At 39.6% G+C, this 20,763-nt stretch overlaps 1 protein-coding gene and 1 long non-coding RNA gene across 2 annotated transcripts in view; one reads left to right on the top strand and one right to left on the bottom strand.

Moving 5' to 3' along the window:
* LOC128011805 (uncharacterized) overlaps nucleotides 1-20,763 on the bottom strand; it is a 91,182-nt gene that overhangs the window by 39,122 nt on the left and 31,297 nt on the right. The window contains exon 2 of the long non-coding RNA XR_008182658.1: nucleotides 2,233-2,528. This is a non-coding gene — a long non-coding RNA (uncharacterized LOC128011805). The remainder of the gene's footprint in view (nucleotides 1-2,232; nucleotides 2,529-20,763) is intronic.
* On the top strand, nucleotides 496-19,719 carry LOC128011797 (E3 ubiquitin-protein ligase TRIM39-like). Its single transcript, XM_052594519.1, has 7 exons — nucleotides 496-583; nucleotides 2,092-2,641; nucleotides 6,693-6,788; nucleotides 17,962-18,195; nucleotides 18,390-18,540; nucleotides 18,873-18,899; nucleotides 19,003-19,719. The coding sequence occupies exons 2-7, from the start codon at nucleotides 2,093-2,095 to the stop codon at nucleotides 19,542-19,544; spliced, it is 1,599 nt and encodes a 532-aa protein (XP_052450479.1). The 5' UTR covers nucleotides 496-583; nucleotide 2,092; the 3' UTR covers nucleotides 19,545-19,719.

The raw sequence follows: 20,763 nt of genomic DNA, 5'->3' as shown, positions 1-20,763 counted from the left end.
TGCTCCATTTCTAACAAGCTGCAAATTGTATATGGCGGTAATGTGATATTTGACTGTCATAAAAAATGAACTTACCAAAACAAAACAAATGCTCTAAAGGTTTCAAGCTGAAATTAATATTATACCATCAATGAATCCACAAAGTTGACGCAGAGGTATGTACGATTACAATATAAAGTCATTTTAAGTCTTATTGCTATTAATATTATTTTCTAAAATAAGATACATGTAATATAAAAGTACATATGATGATGTTTCTCCCTCGCAGTCAAGGTCCAAATCCATTCACTTCTTTCTGATATAGTCCACTCAACTGCCATACACTATATAGGGATTAGTGAATGAGTGAATGAGTGAGTGGTTTCAGACACAGCTTTAAACTGCTACACACCCAGCAGGAATGAATTAGAAACGGTTTCATATTCATGATCATGGGCGCACCTACATTATGACATCACTGTAGACAGGTAAAAAGACTTCAGTGAAAGTGAAACTCGACAGATGAACTGAAAGCCACGTCAAACAACAACTCTCCTATTCAAATACTTGAAAATTTCCGATAAAATCTGCTATTCACTCGCAGGTAAGTGATGGAAATGTAAAGGCCTCGTTCAGTAGTTAAATATAATTAAGCAGTAACAATGTTTGTAACAGAATATAATTTCATTGGCTGTAAGTCAAAGTTTGAAGTGTGCTGTCAGTTTAGAGAAGGCAGAAACATGAAGTACTTGAACTGAAGACAGAATGAACAAAGTCCAGTAAAAATCACAAAAATGATATATGGTGTTTATTAGTGGGTTGTATGTTTGAAATATACACTTCCACCTTTTCTCTGTGCTGTCTTTCATTTAAAAATACCCTTTTGTGATACTAAAATATTGTTGTAAATCTTTATTTATTTAGTTTCTTTATTAAGTTTCTTCTTCTATCACCCAATATTATCATGAGTAATACGACACATCAGACCAGGAGCAAGTTTAAGCTCAAACTGGTGTGCACCGTTTGCTCTGGTTTTCAGTTTGAAGATGTTTCCTGGAAACGGTGTGCTACAGGTCTGAGATGTGTCTTCTCTTGTTTGGTGGGTGTGTCAAAAATATCAGTCCAATCAGCAGCAACATGAATATAAACCACACTGCATTAAAGAGACAGCTCACATAATGTAATTAACATCTAAATAAATTCACAAGAGCAATTATATTGTTTGCACATTTATTTACATTAAAGGCAAAATAACTAAAGCAATTAGAGCACAAGTATAGATCTGGATCTTTTTTAAGTCTGTCTAAATATCTTTCAGTAACTGCAATGTCTTCTGGTCCATATCCTTTCCTAAGGAAGATGTGCTAGACTCTGATTAATGTAATATAAATATACTATACATATTTATATGTATATTTTTAGGTGGAGTGACACTTTGGTAAATATAATGGTAAATATTACAACAACATAGCAGAACAAGAGTGATCAGCAATAAAGATATGCCTGAAACTCACAATAAAAATAATAAGGTCATATAGATCATAACACAGTCTCTGAGGAAAGAAGTGGATTATTCTTCACCTGAAATGTTTGCGAGGCAAATGTTGGATCAAAATAATTAGGAACCACAGTTTCCACAAATCTCTTCACTTGACTCTGAGATGTTCTCTTTTATTCTGGGCATAAGAGCAGTGACTGTAACATCGAGTGTATTTTGCAGAAATACAAAAAAATTCTTCAAAAAAAACCCCACAGAGAATGGCCTTCTCAGCTGCCATAGTTGCAACTCTTGCATCATCAGAACAGTGTTCACCACACCACTGTTTCCATTAAAAAACATTTGTTTTGTCAGACAGGAAGTTAGGGGCGGAGCTTAGGATATGTGTGATTGACATTCTTCAGCTCTGTTCTAAATTCCAGTCAGAAACTTCTGTCACATATTGCTCTATGGCTGCTTTGACTTTGATATAAACAGTGGTCTGTAGTTTAGGGTTTTTTAAGTTTTTAGTTGGATTTTAATTTTAAAATGCAACATCCATACACAAACTAACATTATCAAAACTGCTCTATTCAGCAATGTAGATGATATATTTTCATTACTTATCTTTTCAGCATGGCATCCTCCAGTGGTCCACTAAATGAGGAGCTCCAGTGCTCCATCTGTCTGGATGTGTTCACTGATCCAGTCACCACTCCATGTGGACACAACTTCTGCAGAACCTGCCTGAACAAGTGCTGGACAAACACAAAGACCTGCTTCTGTCCACTCTGTAAAGAAACATTCAGCAGAAGACCTGATCTCAAGATTAATACAACACTCAGAGAGGTTGTGCAGCACTTTCAGGAAAAGCTCAATCTAGGATCTGAAGTGTTTTGTGACATCTGTGATGAAAGAAAGCAGAAAGCTGTGAAGTCCTGCCTGATGTGTCAAAGCTCTTACTGTGAGACTCATCTGGAGCCTCATCACAGAGTCCCACGTCTAAAGAAACACAAACTGATCAACGCTGTGGAAAATCTGGAGGATTATATATGCCAGAAACACGAGAGACCTCTGGATCTGTTCTGCAGAGATGATCAGACGAGTGTGTGTCTGTCCTGCACTGAAGGAGACCACAGGACTCACAACACTGTTCCTATAGAGGAGGAGAGTCAGCAGAAGAAGGCAAGATATACAAACAAAACACTTTAAACACCCATGAAATGCAGTTTTCTTTTCTCTGTGTTGACATGTTGAAGAACTTGTCCCTTTTTTATGTTAAAGGTCCGTCTATACTTTTCATTTCATTGGTAGAGTGGTAGAGCAGAACCACAAGCTCCTGTGAAGTTGTTTTCCACTTCACAGCGTTCCTAAATTGAAGTTTGGTGAACTCTAACCAGTGAATTAGTATCACATGAAACCATGTGGCCAACAGATGATCGATATGTCAAGACATGACCTTGTAGATCAATTAAAAGAACATCAGTTTATAACTGCAGTTCTGCAGGAAAGTGGAGTAAATTGTAAGTTTTACATTTTGGATTCATTATTATTTGTTATGTGCAGGGCTGGGTGGATTACAAACTGTAGACAGTTACTGATTACAGATTACTTTTTGAAAACTTTAATTAGTAATGTAACATCTAGGTTACACATGTAACCCTCATTCCCTGAAGGAGGGAACGGAGATCTTACGTCAGCAAGAGACTGACGAATGGGGTCTCCCCTGATAGCCCAATCACCTTCGAGTGGTAACAAAATGAGCAAATAGTACACAGTGTACCTTGGTCTGCCGGATTTGCATCGCGAGCTCCGCCCTGCTGTATGGGTATATAAGGAGCAGTGCAAGAAACTCGCATCCAAGTCTTCGCTGAGGAGCCTAGCCCAGTGACCCGGCCATTCAGCAGAACAGTGATATGGCAAAGAAAGAGACTGATGAATGGGGTCCCCTTGTCCCCCAGTGACTTGTGTGAGTGTGAACACCCTGTCATGAGGCCAGCACGAGTGAGGGCCTATACCTGACACAGAATGCACTGGACGTATGCTAGCAGGCTGCCTGCTCATAGGAGGACTTATAAGGCAGGTATCAACCGTGAGGTGGTGATACACATGAATCTGCCCTCAGGGTGGAAGTTTCAATGACAGAGCTGGCAAGGTGCTTGCCAAGGGAAAGACACACGCTACCAGAATACTTACTGTGTAAATACACACGTGAGATTGCCCAAGAAAAAAGGGGAATCACAACACATGGAGGCACCTAGTCCAACTAGGGGGTTGACCAATAGGGCATGCACGCAAGGAACCCAGGGTTCTGAACTGAGGAACTCACCTGAGGGGAATAGCGCACACATCCAGTCCATGGAGTGGAATGGTGCAGCAAGCAGATTGACACTGAAAATGGACCTTCATTCCAACCCCTTCCTGAAGAAAGGAAACCACTGACCCGATCAGCCATCTCCAGGGGTCTTCACGGCGTGAAGAGGTTCCACTTCGGCTCTAGCCGAAGTGATGGTAGCTACCACTTGAGGTGGCAAAGTAACTAAACCTTCCGTGACACATCCAGAACCCACACATGTAGGTTCCAAAGATCAGGATGTGAGTGCCAGGGAGTGCCCCGTCATGAGGAGTACAAGTTCAGAGAGAATGAAGGTTGTTCCTCAGAGGAATTGGCCAGGGAGGGGCTGTCACAAGGAGAACAAGTTCCGGGAACCAGCTCCGGCCGGGCCAAAAAGATGCAACCATGAGGACCTGCTCCTCGTCCTCCCTGATCTTGCGCAGTGTCTGTGCAAGAAGGCTCACTGTAAGAAATGAATACTTGCGCAGGCCCAGCGGCGAGCAAGTTGCAACAAGCATTGGGAGCGTAGACCGCTCTGACGGTTGACGTATGCTATGGTTGCAATGTTGTCCGTACAGACCAGAACGTGCTTGTACTCCAGCAGGGCTCTGAAGTCGAGGTCCTGTCCAGGAACATGACGCACCATGCCCGTTGCACATGGCACCCCAAACCATGGCAGAGGCATCTGTTGACAAAACAACATGTCTGGACACTGGTTCTAGGGGACGCCAGCCTGTAGAAGCGAGAGGTCCAACCACAGGGTGAAGGTTCGGAGACAGGCCGGAGTGACAGTCACTCGGAGAGTGCCCTGTTTCCCATCTCAGGACTCGGTCATGTAGCCAGTGCTGAAGTGCTCTTATATGAAGCAACCAAGTGGTATGACTGCCGCTGTGGATGCCATATGTCCCAGGAGCCTCTAAAATATTTTCAGTGGAACTGCTCTCTTTCCCTCGAATTGACTCAGGCGATTCAGCAGTGACTGTGTGCACTCATTCATAAGCTGTGCGAACATGGTGAAGTCTATTTCCATACAAAGAAAAGATATCCTCTGCACAGGGAAGAGTTTGTTCTTTTCACAGTTGACCTGAAGACCTAGACGGGCGAGTTGTCTGACACCAGATCGCTGTGCACAAACAACCACACTTGAAAGTGAGCTAGAATCAGCCAGTCATCAAGGTATTTGAGTATCCGGACACCTCGTTCCCTGAGAGGAGCCAGGGCTCCCTCCGCGACTTTCATAAAGACGCGGGGAGACAGGGGTAACCCAAATGAGAGAAACTTGTACTGATATGCCTGCCTCTTGAAAGCAAACCAAAGAAACAGTCTGTGTCGACATGAAAGTACAAGTCATTCAGGTCGATTGCTGCAAACCAATCCAAGGGACGAATGCATTCAAAAATGTGATTGGGCATTAAAATCTAGAACAGAAGTCTGTGTAGAGCTCCGTTCAAGGCATGCAAGTCTAGGGTTGGCCGTAACCCACCTGTTTTCTTGGGTACTATGAAGTAGGTGCTGTAAAAGCCGGACTTCATGTCTGCTGGAGGGACCAGCTCTGTAGCGCCTTTTGCAAGCAGGGTCAGGACCTCCGTGCGCATGACAGGGGCATCCTTGCCCACCATCGTCGTGCAAACGGGCTGGGGCTCAAAGAAGCTGATCCAGTGAGGAAACACATTGCCAGCTGTTGTACGAGGCCTCTTGGGACCTGGAGGTAGAGGAAACAGCTCTTTTAATGAATGTTTGGGAACAAAAAGAAATGAGAACAAAGGATAGCATCTCCTGACAAGCAGTCATCCCCAACTCCGGGATGCCTGTCTCAGGAACGCCGCTTAGCCTGATGCTTGGCAGGTTTAAGGGCAGAAATGAGCTGCACTGCCCTTCTGTGGTCATTTTCTCCCTGCGGCAGGGGTGAAGGCTGCTACTGTGGCTGAGGTGGAGTGGAGGCAGTATGGAGGCAGCAGCGGGCCGCCAAGGCAGGATATGCTTGATGGCGTCAGACTGCTTCTGGATGGCAGAGAACTGCGGGGCAAAATTCTCCACCGCACTTCCTGGTGCATCTCCAGGAAGAAAGGAACCAGTGGGGGGTGCTGGCGCTCAGCACAAGCAGGCCCCAGGAACCAATCGTCCATCCTCGAGTGCTCGGGACAAGGTGGAGGATTCCTCGAGTGCTCGGGAAAGGGTAGAGGATTCCACTCAAGCCCAATGCTCTCAGCTGCCCTAACCCTCAGATCACCCTGGCCAACAAACGAAGTAGCTATCTTATGAGAAGCGGAGCTAGAACGGGGTGTGGCAGAGAGGACTCTATACCTTTTAAGGTAATTAAGTATCAATCTTAATGCCAAGATGGTCATGTCCCCACAATGAGAACATGAGTCATCAACGAATGCAGTATCAGCATGCTGAAAGCCCAGACAGGTGACACAACGATCGTGGCCGTCATGAGGAGACATATATTGACTATTTAATTATTTCAGATATTTTATTTTTTATAAATTTACAAAGCTGTAACAATTCTGTTTTTGCTTCGTCATTATGGTGTATGATGTGGGAAAAAAAAGTAATTTAAAGCAGTTAACAAGGCTACAATATAACATTAAATGTGAAAAAGGGTATGAGCATTATAAAATATAATATACTCTAATTGCGAATAGTTGATTTTTGGAAGCTGCTTATGTTATCAGTTGTTGTTTTTTTTTTTGTTTTTTTTTTATAATTCTTTGGAATTTGTAATGTATTGAAAGTTTTTAAGATGCTGCTGCAGAGAGTGATGACATAACAACCATTGCAGCTTCTAAAGAAATATCACATGCTCAAAGTCTAGTGTGACCATGGCTTTACCCTGAAAACTGTCAGAAGATGGAAATGTAAATTCAGAGATAACAGTGTGTTTTTCTCTGTCTGTAGAATCAGCTGCTTCAGACACAGACAGACGTGCAGCAGATGATCCAGAACAGAATGAAGAAGATTCAGGAGATCCAGCTCTCAGTAGAGGAGAGGAAGGTTTGTGAACAAATTATGAAAATTAATGTTAAGCTTCATAATATTTAATTCAAGATGTAGGTGCTGAATAAATTTTTTTTTCTAAGAAATATGTATGATGTCCGAGAGAGCTCAACGCACTGCAAATAGAAAAAAACAATAAAATCAAGTACACATTTCACATTCACTCTTGTTGTAAATGGATATTTGTTCCCCTCTGTTGTTATACTTCAAATTTGAGTCCTCAAACTCTTACTCAAACTTAATAAACTCTTCAAACAAATACTAAGCCGGCAATATGAGCTCACACTTAACCTCAATCAATATGAAAGTTCGTTATTTTCACGTTGCAGGCCTGTTTGATGCTGGGGTACGTTGTGGTCAACAAATAACAAAAGACCGCTTTACTCAACACTGAGCAACAAACAAAAAAAATAAAAATACCTTGAACCATCCAATCAGAAGAGCAAGTTTCACCTCACGACGTTAGATGTCCGTCAACTCCACTATTGCGGCGATTTCCTTAAGGCCAAAGGAATTCCGAGCACTAATAGCTCACAAGTCATCTGTAATCATCCTCATCTGAAACTGCCACGAATCCTCACGCTGACGACTCGCCAACTAAACACACAATCCATCTGAGCAAGATAGACACTGTTCAGTCTCTATAATTAGTCCATTCGCTGTATTAGTAAATGGAGGCTGGAATTAACACAACCAGAAATATTTTGAGGATAAATAAATCTTACCCGTCTCTGTAGTATAAGTTTCTGTTCTCATTCCGACAACACCTTAACTACATAAACTATTGTAACACATTATAGCATTAGTTACACTATATATTTTGTGAAACAATATAACACCAGATGATCGCACGCTCTTCTCCCTCGTGCTCTCCCAATTCTTCCTCGTTCAACTTTGCCCTCAATTATTCCCGCCCCCTTCACCTTAATCTAGAGCATAGATTGGACACCCATTGTGGACAAGTGAATACGATTGGATAAACAATAGAAATATAAAAATACAAAAATAAAAATAATATCAACTTAATTAACATAGAACTTATCCAAAACCATATACATTTATGAAATGCACAGGTCTCTTACTATGGGATCTCTGACTAGGAGGCATAACCGCTTTTGGTTTTGAACACTTCCTTTCAGAAACAGTCACAGTGTCTGATTCATCTTCTGAGTCTGACTCAGATTCAGCAACATTATCATTTTTAGTACACTCTCCCTCAGCCTGATCACTTTCCTCATGACCAGTATCACCAGCTTCTTGCTCATTTGCATCGCTATCAGGAGATCTGTCCCTGGTCATCTTATTTTTCAGCAACTTGTGCACATATTTCTGGTAAGGCACATTAACCCTTTCACATTCTGACTCTGAGGATTCTGTCATCTCAAATAAGTGATTTTGGGGTTTTTTTGCACTTTTTTGTGTGTTTGGTTTGAGTTTGAACGTTTTCTTGTCTCTTCAGGTGATGCATATCCTGGACTCTCCAGCATTCTCACAGACTGTCCAATCGGTAAGAGGTGATCTCGATGTATAGTTTTTACTCCACCACGTTCAGGTTTCACCTTATACACTGGTAAGTTAGGCATTTTGTCAACTACCAGATATGGCAAAGAACTCCATCGACTCTGAAGCTTGTGTTTTCCTCTCAGTCCCAGATTCTTCAACAACACTCTATCACCAACATCCAAGACTTGGAATATAATGCTGCTGTCATAGGCTCTTTTATTTCGTTGATGCACTTTGTTTGAAGCTTCTGAGGCTAATTGATAAGCTTCTTTTAGATCTTTTTTCAGCTTGGCGACATACTGAAAATGTTGTCTTTCCTCTGTTCCATCAGCAGATGTTTGGAAACAAAGATCAACAGGGAGTCTTGCTTCCCTTCCAAACATTAAATAGTAGGGAGAGTACCCTGTAGCATCACATTTCGTGCCATTATAGGCATGACCCAGATACACCACATGCTGACTCCACTGCCATTTTTTCTCATGTTCCAAGGTTCCCAACATCGAGAGCAAGGTCCGATTAAACCTCTCAGGCTGAGCATCACCTTGAGGGTGGTACGGAGTGGTACGTGATTTTCGAATCCCCAACAGAAGCAAGAGCTCTTTGATTAAATTACTCTTAAAGTCTCGCCCTTGGTCGGAATGGATCCTCCCAGGTAAGCCATAATGCACAAAATACTTGTCCACTAAGAACTTGGCTACAGTGCGAGCTGTCTGATTCCTTGAGGGAAACGCCTGGGCGTACCGTGTAAAATGATCTGTGACTACCAAGATGTTACTTATTCCTTTTGAGTCGGGCTCAAGTGAGAGGAAGTCAATGCAGACCAGATCTATCGGTCCATTGCTGGTAATTTGGTGCAAAGGAGCTGCTTTACTACATGGTGTCTTGCGAGTAATACACTCCCCACAATTCTTTATGTATTGTTCCACCTCGCAGGCCATTTTGGGCCAGTAGAATCTACTCCTGATGAGATCTGTGGTTCTTTCTACACCCAGATGACCCATGTCATCATGCAACAACCTGCACACATCCTCCCTGAATTCAGTAGGCAGGACAAGTTGGGAAACTTCTTCTCCAGAGGGTGTTTTACTGCATCGGAAAAGCAAACCTTCTTTAATTAGAAGCCTATTCTTCTCACGTTACATAAGCCACAACTCCGAATTCACTTTTACCTCAGTAGGCCACGTCCCTTGCTTTAAAGCTTCAATTACTTTCCTCAGGACAACATCATTCTTTTGGGCTCTTGTCAAATCAGCTATGGATTTCTGCTCCAAGAAGTCACATTCCAGCTGAACAGGGAAAGCATACACATCAGGAATACACTCAGGTGAGGCTGCTAGTTGCTCTACATACCTAGGTGATTTGCTGAGCTTTAAGTCAACATGAACTTCCTGGCATATGGCCCTTACCTCGGTCTCAGAGATGCTTTGCCAACCCTCTCTTATTTCCTCATCTGTCATATTACAGGACAGTAAATCTGCATCAGTATTGTTCTTGCCTGGTCTGTACAACACATCAAAGTCGTAGGTGGATAGTGCAGCCAGCCAACGATGTCCAGTGGCACTGAGTTTAGCTGTCGTAAGAACGTACGTAAGTGGATTATTATCCGTACGTACCGTGAATCTAGCTCCATATAGGTAATCGTGGAATTTATCCACGACCGCCCATTTCAAAGCAAGAAATTCCAACTGGTGTATAGGATATTTCTGCTCTGAATTACTCATTTTTCTACTAGCAAATGCCACAGGCTGCAGACCAGATAAATGCTCCTGATATAATACAGCACCTAGCCCTTTTAGACTGGCATCTACATGCAAAATGTAGGGTTTGCAGGGGTCTGCAAAAGCTATGACTGGAGCATTAGTAAGACACTGAATTATCTGCTCAAAGGCATCAGAGCATGACTGGTTCCATCTGAATCATAGAATCCTAAGGGGCATATAAAAGCAGTTTTTTCCTTATCCTCTTCAGACATAGCTATTTGGTAATAACCACTTCTGAGGACAAGGACGGAAAACCATCTACTCCCTGATAAACAGTCTAGTGCATCGTCAATGCAAGGAGTAGTATACTGGTCAGGCACTGTACGAGCATAGTCGATGCACATTCTTACACTTCCATTTTTCTTTCGGGCGATAACAATAGGGAAGGCACAGGGACTTTGTAATTCCTTGATGATGCCAGATTTTATAAGCTCTTGAATGTGTTTCTGAACATCATCAATATCCGCAGGAGCCAAACGCCTAGAGCGCTCACGAAAAGGCCTAGAATCGGATAGCCGAATATGGTGTTCCACTCCTTTCGCCAAACCCACGTCCCACTCGTGTAGTGAAAACACAGAAGCTCTTTCCGACAATGCCTGCCTTAACCTCTGCTTCCATGTCTCAGGAATTGGGGAATCTCCAAAGTTAATGAGGTTTGTATCAAACACTCCTGTCTTTGGGGCGGATGTTACTGGTTCTGCAGAATACAAGTGACCAACCACTGTTCCTACTGGAATCACTGTGTCCTTCAGGGATTCATTGTGCATCAGTACTGGAAAATGGTGAACATCCATTTCAAAATGTGGCACTACCATGGGCTGCAGTAACACTCCAACTGGCAGAGTGGCATCTGGAGAAGCCTCTACCAACAGAACCTCTTCTCCTAATGGTTCATTTAACTCTTTATTACGGATTGCCACACAATCCCCTCCTGGGGACAAGGACAAGGGGCCCGGACCAAGCCACCTTACACTGCCCACTCCTTCGTCTTCACCAGAGATCTTAGCAGGGTCACATGACAATTCTTCGGAAACTGAATCCACATTTATGCCCAATGTCTGTGCAATGTCCACTCCAGCACTTTCTCTACACAAACGAGCCAAACGCTTGAAAAGGTTAGCGTTGTTACCCAAAATAACTGGTGTTTGATCTGGACTACATGGCAGATTAAGGCCAAGACTGAAAGGGTTTCATGAGTTCCTGTGATTTTGGCAGGGAACTCAACATCTACCATCACATAACCCAAGTAAGGGTAGCTGGACTCACTTAAACCCCAAATTGCCAAACCTGTGACCTGGTGAATTGGAACATCAGACAGATGCTGCTTGTACCACGCTTCGAAGATGATGGTTACTTGTGGATCACTGTCTAATAAGGAATCACATTCATGTCCATTCACCTTTAGCTGAACAACAGACATTGGACCAACCAAGCCTTCTGGAACGTGCCTTTGTTTTTGTATGTCTACAGCACTCCTCTTTACTGAACAGTTGGTTGTACTGGATGTTGGCTCAGATGAAAGCAAATCTCTACTCTTGGCTTTTTCAGTGACTGGATTAATCTTCGAACAACTTTTGCTTGGTTTTCAGCATTTCTGCATTTTGCGGCAAAGTGTCCACTTTCTCCACAGCGGTAGCAGTAATATTCCTCCGAATCACTGTACGTTGTTGGCTTATATGTACCAGGGACATGTCTAGAAGTCTCCACCAGCAAGGAGGCCACAGAGGCAATGGGCTTTTTACTTTGAACTTTCTGCTGCAATCTTTTGACCTGTTTTTTTCAGCGCAGTCACTTCAGGGTCTGGACAACTTTCAAAGGTTGTAGTTTTCATACTTGAACCAGCAGAGGTCTCTTCTTTCACAGATCCATGCGGGGTGGCTGCCATAGAAACAAACATGGCTTTCAGTTCTTTTAACTCAGTTTTTAAAGTCTGGATTTCTGTCTGCTTATTGTCTACCTCTGCTTTAGCCTGGATCTTATGCACAGTGGAGTTTAGCATAGCCCTTGATGCCTCATATTCTTCCTCACTGCGAATCTCACTCAACAACTCCAAAAAGGATGGAGGATTTTCCTTCCTTTCCCTCAGTTTAAGATTAACTAACATAAGATCAGCAGCCACAGCTCCACAAAGTAACTGTTCCCCTCTTACACGGTTTGCAGCGGCAACTGACAGACCACCTCACTGTATGACTTTGGTCAATGCTTGTTCTAATCTTTTTAAAAAATCTGACAGTTTTTCACTTGGCTGTTGCTGCATCAACCGAAAAGCAATATACAGCTCTTCCCCTGATTCAGCAGAACCAAAGGCACTTTCAATGGCCTCTAAACATTGTTCTGGCTTGAGAACAGCAGTGGTTACACGAGCAGCTTTTATTATTGACAAGGCTGGCCCTCGTAAACTCTCCATAATCCGACGTCTTTTTTCTTTGTCTGAGCAATCGCTTTCTTCAACAATAAGACGAGCTTGTTCTAGCCAATGTTCTAAAGGCTCTTCTCCTGCAGGAGTTGGCACAGTCCCAGAAAAAACTCGGAGGCGGCGATAACTGCTGCTATCACTACTTGGTTTTTTTATTTTAGACAGCAGATCTCCCACGGCACGAATAATGGACTCAGCCGGGCCATCATGTGCACCCAACAATTCCTGAATGTTGCCATCATCCACAGCGGTAGATGAATCTTTCTGCTCTGCCCTAGAGGGAGCACTTGGGGATACTGGACTTTGTGTCACCATGACAATCGGCCAGGCTACAAGTCCGCCTGTGGGAAGTATGTCAGAAGGGACTTTAGAAAAGTCTACAACTTCTTTGCATTCACATAAAACAGTCAAACTATCCAGTTTACTGTTGTACATGCGTCCTCTCACACGCACTCGTCCTAGACATTTAACCGATTGGAGGGTTTCTTCTATTTGAGAAATTTCTACATCTTCAGGGACAATGACCATCAGTGCATGTGCCTCGTTAAGCATTTCTCCTGGACACCATCCTTTAAGCTCATCCACCAGACCAGGATATATAGAGTAAGCAGTCATGATCACACTGTGCTAACTAGATGAACACGGAGACTTTTGTTTCTTATTTTACAACACACAACTGTAATGGGACACGCAAGGATCCCAGCGGTGCCTCCAATTTATGTAGCGCTTTTTTCCCTTTCCTATATAGATAGTTAATGGTGCGCTCTGAGTTCGTATGAATAAACTTTGGTTTATCAAATATTGTGAGCTAAGTGTTCTTATTTACTCACTTCAACTTGTTCTATGTAACTGTGTTTGTTACTTAGTTCCTTGGGTCCCTTAAACTTTAAAATAAATTCAAACAATAATGAATTAGAATTTAACTTCTGTAAATAAATCAACTGTTTTACCAATCAAAGAAATAATCAATGTATATTTATATTTCCTTTTTAACTCAAATAATAATAAACTGAAAACACTTAAGTAGACTGTAAATAACAATTTACTGGATAAAATGTAAAATGATCACGTTTCATGATTTTTCCAAATGTAAAATATAATTATTTAAATAAGCAATATGAATTTCACATATTCACACAAATGAATAAAACAATAAAATCAAGTACACATTTCACATTCACTCTTGTTGTAAATGGATATTTGTTCCCCTCTGTTGTTATACTTCAAATTTGAGTCCTCAAACTCTTACTCAAACTTAATAAACTCTTCAAACAAATACTAAGCCGGCAATATGAGCTCACACTTAACCTCAATCAATATGAAAGTTCGTTATTTTCACGTTGCAGGCCTGTTTGATGCTGGGGTACATTGTGGTCAACAAATAACAAAAGACCGCTATACTCAACACTGAGCAACAAACAAAAAAAATAAAAATACCTTGAACCATCCAATCAGAAGAGCATGTTTCACCTCACGACGTTAGATGTCCGTCAACTCCACTATTGCGGCGATTTCCTTAAGGCCAAAGGAATTCCGAGCACTCACGTTAGCTCACAAGTCATCTGTAATCATCCTCATCTGAAACTGCCACGAATCCTCAAGCTGACGACTCGCCAAATAAACACACAATCCATCCGAGCAAGATAGACACTGTTCAGTCTCTATAATTAGTCCATTCGCTGTATTAGTAAATGGAGGCTGGAATTGACACAACCAGAAATATTTTGAGGATAAATAAATCTTACCCGTCTCTGTAGTATAAGTTTCTGTTCTCATTCCAACAACACCTTAACTACATAAACTATTGTAACACATTATAGCATTAGTTACACTATATATTTAGTGAAACAATATAACACCAGATGATCGCACGCTCTTCTCCCTCGTGCTCTCCCAATTCTTCCTCGTTCAACTTTGCCCTCAATTATTCCCGCCCCCTTCACCTTAATCTAGAGCATAGATTGGACACCCATTGTGGACAAGTGAATACGATTGGATAAACAATAGAAATATAAAAATACAAAAATAAAAATAATATCAACTTAATTAACATAGAACTTATCCAAAACCATATGCATTTATGAAATGCACATATGTATATATAAAAAAAAAAACACTGTTATTATTACACTGGGTTACACTTTATTACAGAATATCAGTTCGGCAGCACTTGATTAGTTTTAAAGTAGACATGTCAAGCTTTCTATAGATGTCTCTCTCGTGTCTCTTCGTTGAGTATTCACGGAGTTACACTTCATTTTAATGACGTGTTTGTACATGACGATCAGCGCAGACAGGCTGCAGACAGCACACATACTGATAAGACGCTCGGGAGAAAACAGACACATAACTTCATAATCATACTTCGCGTTGTGATTCGGAGATGCTCGTTGTTCTAAATAAAGTTGGTAATGAACCCTCTTTTATGGCCAAACGCTTTGAAAATCCCGCTGTACTCACCGAGATTAGAAAAGCAGTCATCAGTGAAATGTTGTGAACACAACAAAAGGGATTTGTTGTACTGCTCTGGTATTGTGGTAAAAATGAATTTTAGCCATTGGTTCTTCTGATCTTCATTCTTTGGCAGTGAAAATAAAACAAACTTGCCTTTACAATTAAAAACACACTGTCTCCTCGACATGATGCTCTCACACCAACCAAAGCGTCTGTGTGTGTGTGGGGGGGGCAGGTCAGAGCTTCGTTTCTCTCAAGACGGTAGGCGGAGATTATTATGTAAAGTGTTCCTAGTGACGTACATAGAGATGGGCAAAATATTTGAAATCTATAACGACTCGTTTCAGCGATTCAGAGTCGACTCCTTACTTTAGAAGCCAATAACTTTATAAATCGTGTACTTTTTGGTTTAATTACTTTGCACATTGTTAACACTGATGGACAGCTACATCATACACTGTAATACAGGTAAATTTTGATTTCCCATCTGTGTGGCTCTTTAATGATGGAAAACAACAGCTTCATGAAGGCAACACACAATAGATGTTATATTAGAATGTGTTTAGATGTGAACCAAAATTCACAGTTTAACAAGATATTAACAAAAAGTACATAAAGTGCTAATAATGACATAGTAATATTGTGTAATATTTGTAATATTTAATATATCATATAAAGGGAATGTTAACATAATTACAATACATTTGAAATGAATTATTTAATCTATAAAAATGGCAGTAAATTATGAATACATTTTGTGTATATGTATTATAGATTATTCTTATATTTTAAATAATTAATACATGTTATTTATTATGCATGATGAGAATATTTAAAAGTGTATGAAAGTTGGTTTTCAGTTTCAGTACTGATATATATATAATATATATAAATATTCTTTTTTTCAAAGAAAATATGTCAAAAAGCACATTTTAGTTTATAATTATGGTGTCCCAAAATAGCACAGTTGAGTACACTAGATTATCTTAAGAAGTGGTAAACAATATTTTTTAGTATATTCAGTACAAAATTAGTGTGTGAAAATAGACAACTTTAAGAACATTATAGAAGCAGAGGTGGAAAGAGTACAAAAATATTCTACTCAAGTAAAAGTACCATTATATAAATGAAATTTTACTTAAGTACAAGTAAAAGTACCAGTCTAAAAATCTACTCAAGTAAAAGTAAAAAGTAGCTTGTTTAAAATTTACTCAGAGTAAAAATTACTTAGTTACATTTTAACAGTGATGGGGAGGCAAAAATGGGACCAAGGGTGTCAGACTCAGTTCCTGGAGGGCCACAGTCCTGCACAGTTTAGATATAACCCTAATTAAACAAACCTGATCCAGCTAATTTAATCATTTAGGCTTATTTGAAAACTACATGATATGTGTGCTGGAGCAGGGTTAGAACTAAACTCTGCAGGGCTACGGCCCTCCAGGAACTGAGTTTGACACCCCTGGCACAGGCCTATTAATCTCAAACTAGTTGTTTTTAATTAAAGAAATCAGTTATTTAGAATAATAAGACATTTGGGCTGTTACCAGGCAAATCAGTATCAACAAACTCATCTTTTCAATGCAGACGAAATGCAGAAGCTTCATCGGAAGTGGCATTTAGATGTATTAACACACTGTTTAGTGCAGGACAAGAATGCATTTAACCTGCAGTTACAAATGCATGAATAATGTTTTGATATACAAGACATAAAATGTTGAATACTCATTTGAAATGATAAGAAATAAATTATTTAAAAAAAAAATCAAAAGATACTTTAATTGTGAACTTAAAATGGCCAGTAGCTATGTGTCAGCAAGTCACTATTAATAAGTGAGTCATTGCGATTGAACCGAATCATTTAAACGGTTGATTCATTCAGGAACTAAACAGTCATGTTGCTCAGAGATGCAAAACTGTGCTTTGGTGGCTATGTTTGGAATTATTTTTTGTTGTAAAAATATGCTATCTAAAACGCAAGTTTCTTAATTAACTTGTTTACTGACCTGTTGTAATATATATATATATATATATATATATATATATATATATATATATATATATATATATATATATATATATATATATATAATCATGATGATTTTTGGAGGAAAAGATCTTTCTCATCACATTCTTTGTGTGATTTTGATTTACTATATGAAAATTATATATGTAAATTTTCTGCCCCTATATCTTCAATGTTGTGATCAGTTTAAATGCATTTTAACAGACTGAATCACACAGTGAAAGAACGCACTGTAAATGCGCGCGCACATTGTTAAAACAACAATGATATTATAGCAGACGATATATCCCAGATATATCTAACACTCGGCACCAGTCTTTTTGGCTAGTTTGTGCAAAACCTCTTGCTAAAATGTCAAAGCTTCATTTTAACCACCAATGCAACGTTGCAATTATTTAGCTTACCTCTACATGCTTGCGAAGGGTTGATGTCGAGATTTTATAAGCTACTAGTTTGGTCTCTCTAGGTAAGCACAGTTTACACTGCATAGAGCATAAATATGGCCAGGGGTTCACTTCATTTCCTTCGAGTTCAACTTCAGAATATGACGGGGTTTCGTTTTCAGCGGTGTCTGCACCACTAACGCCTGTTTTATCCGTCTGCATCTTTCTTGTGATTTTAGCGCCAGTTTGTTCTCCTGCCCATTATTTACTGACGTAGTTTCCAGGGAGCGAATTATTATTATTTATTTTTTTTACTCAGTAATTAATATGTTTTAAAATGTAGCGAAGTACAATACTTCAAACAAAATATACTTAAGTAAAAGTAAAATTACAGATTTTAAAAATTACTTTAAAAAGTAGAAGTACACAAAAAAGCTACTCAATTACAGTAACACGAGTAAATGTAATTCCTTACTTTCCACCTCTGTATAGAAGTGTATTGAATAAAAGGTGTATTTTACAGCACTACTTTTTCAACTGGTGACATGAAACAGAAGTTGTGATTGTCTTTGTTTCTCTACTGTGACGTACATCTGAGTGAAACTAACTTCTAATTGATCTCATTGATCAGAGAAACACAGAGAAAGAGAAATCGTCCAGAAATCAGCTCTTCACTGATCTGATCCGCTCCATTGAGAGATGTCAGTCTGAGCTGCTGAAGATGATGGAGGAACAGCAGAAAGCAGCAGAGAAACAGGCTGAAGATCTCATTAAAGAGCTGCAGCAGGAAATGACTGATCTGAAGAAGAGAAACACTGAGCTGGAGCAGATCTCACACACTGATGATCACCTGCACCTCATTCAGGTCTGTCATCATCTGTCTCATCACTGAGAATGCAGAATATTATTGATCTGATGCTCTGCTGACAAACCTGATGAGCTGCTCTCGTCAGAAACTGTGGAAATCAAAATGAAACTGTAATAAAGTCAAATTAGAAAATGAGTTAAGAAAGCTCCTGCATTTGATCATATTTAATAGTCTTCTCTCTCCTGCTGTAGATGTTCTCATCTCTGTTCAGTCGTCCACACACCAAGAACTGGACTGAGATCAGGATTGACTCTGATGTGAATGTGTATTCAGTGAATAGAGCTCTGATTCAGCTGGAGAAAACTCTAGATGGGAGAATAAATAAAAACACTGGTCAAACTGGTATGTGAATATCAAATACAGTGAATATATTTCTTATGTGAAGATCTATTCAAACTTAAACTAAAGCAATATGATATAAGTATTAACATACCTGTACAAACTAATCTCAGAGGAATTACATCAGTAACACAAACCATAAGCAGAAATCTGACTAAAATTAATCAGTCTAAAAACATTTCCCACCTCACAATAATGATTCAGAATATTGCAGATTAAATAACACAATTTCTTACATTGTTTTATAAACTGATGGATTAGCAACATTTACTTTAATGTTAACATGAAATATTACAATAAATAATTAATCATTATATTGTCATCTGTATCCACAGGACTGAAGTGTTTGCAGAAGTTTGCAGGTACCGTGTGACTGAAACCATTTCCTTCAATTCATTTTATAATCTTTAATATATGAAAACATTTGTTCTGAAGTTGATTAATAATGTCTGATCTCTCATCTAGTGGATGTGACTCTGGATCCTGATACAGCGCATCCATGTCTCATCCTGTCTGATGATGGAAAACAAGTCAGTCATGGAGGCATTAAGCAGGACGTCCCAGAAAACCCAAAGAGATTTGATAATGCTGTTTGTGTTCTGGCAAAGCAGGGATTCAGTTCAGGGATATTTTACTATGAGGTGCAGGTGAAGGGGAAGACTGAGTGGGATTTAGGAGTGGCCAGAGAATCCATCAACAGGAAGGTGAAAAACACACTATCTCCTGAGGATGGATTCTGGACTCTGATTCTGAGGAATGAGAATCAGTATAATGCTTGTGAAAGTTCACTTGTCTCTTTATCTCTGAGAGTGAATCCTGAGACTGTGGGAGTGTTTGTGGATTATGAGGAGGGTCTGGTCTCTTTTTATGATGTGGGCTCCAGATCTCATATCTACACTTTCACTGCTCAGACTTTCACTGACAAACTCTATCCATATTTTAGCCCATGCCTTAATAAAGGAGGTAAAAACTCTAAACCACTGATCATCACACTTGTTAACAAATAAATGTATCATTATTTTTCTTTAAAATTAAATGTTTCTAAATATGTTTCACAAAAAATGTAAGTTGTCACAGCTACAGACTTCAGCATGAAAACCTGAAATGGGATTTTGATTTTCACAAATTTAAGCTCATTTCAATAAATACTGACATTTTTTCAACGTGGTGTGCAGATTACAATTTGCGTATTCATTTTAATTTTGTCATAATATACAACTTCATACAGTTTTAAAAAGGTATATTTCATCAGTTTAAATATTTATGCTTCTCTCCTCGTTAGAGAGGACTAATGAAGCAGCGCTGAAGGTTTCAGAGGACAGTCTGTAAGTGAGACAGGATCGATCTCTTCCGACACAGAATGGCACTCATCATCATGATTCAGAGCCAGATATTATATATTTGATATTCACAGAAGATGAGCTTGTGTCCAGCAGAGGACAGCGTTTACAAGACATTCACTGCATCAAGCCTCTGGACGCTGAGAAATGAGCTGCCTGTGCTCAGATGACAAAGAAGCAAATAATATTAATGTAACAGATTAACAAAGTTCATCATACATTCAGACACGGCTTATGTCTATTAGTCTATGACAGATGATTATATGACAATACAGACAAATGTATTAATATTTGCCATTGTTGATAAATAAAGTAAAATATTGCCACATTGCTGCTGATACTTAAAAAACAAATATCTGCCAAAACAGAAAACTAAATAAATATTGCCCCAAACTATCTAACTGTGCATACTGAAGATACTGTGTGCATTCTGCAGAAATAATAACATGGAAGTGTTAATGAAATGCATCTGCATCTCACAAAACAATGCTCTCAGCTTAACTTTAATTTTTCAGTCTGATCAGACGTAAACTCTGTTTGTCTCTTTATCAGACGTCCAGCATTTGAACTAAAATTAGATATACATTAGCCACAATTAACTTAAAAGTTTAATGCCGCAGTCCGTAACTTTCTTTGTCTTCAAAATTAACAAACTGTATGTAATAAGAGAGTGCACCATGAATCCATTTTCCAAACCATGGTTTTGGCTTGTCCTGTCAATTTTGTCAGCAATAAAAATTAAACCCTGTTTTTCTCATTATCAGACGAACTGTTTGAAATGTTCAGCACTGCATACTACAGACTGCTAAACTGTGGTTAAGAAATAGTAGACAAATAAGTTAAAGTGTTAATGTTTTAAACATAATGAAAGTAAAGCAGATTTCTG

This window comes from Carassius gibelio, chromosome B23, assembly GCF_023724105.1.
Source record: "Carassius gibelio isolate Cgi1373 ecotype wild population from Czech Republic chromosome B23, carGib1.2-hapl.c, whole genome shotgun sequence".
NCBI classification, from domain to species: Eukaryota; Metazoa; Chordata; class Actinopteri; order Cypriniformes; family Cyprinidae; genus Carassius; species Carassius gibelio.
Note: the sequence above shows the minus strand (reverse complement) of the source record. Positions and strands in the feature narration are given on the sequence as shown.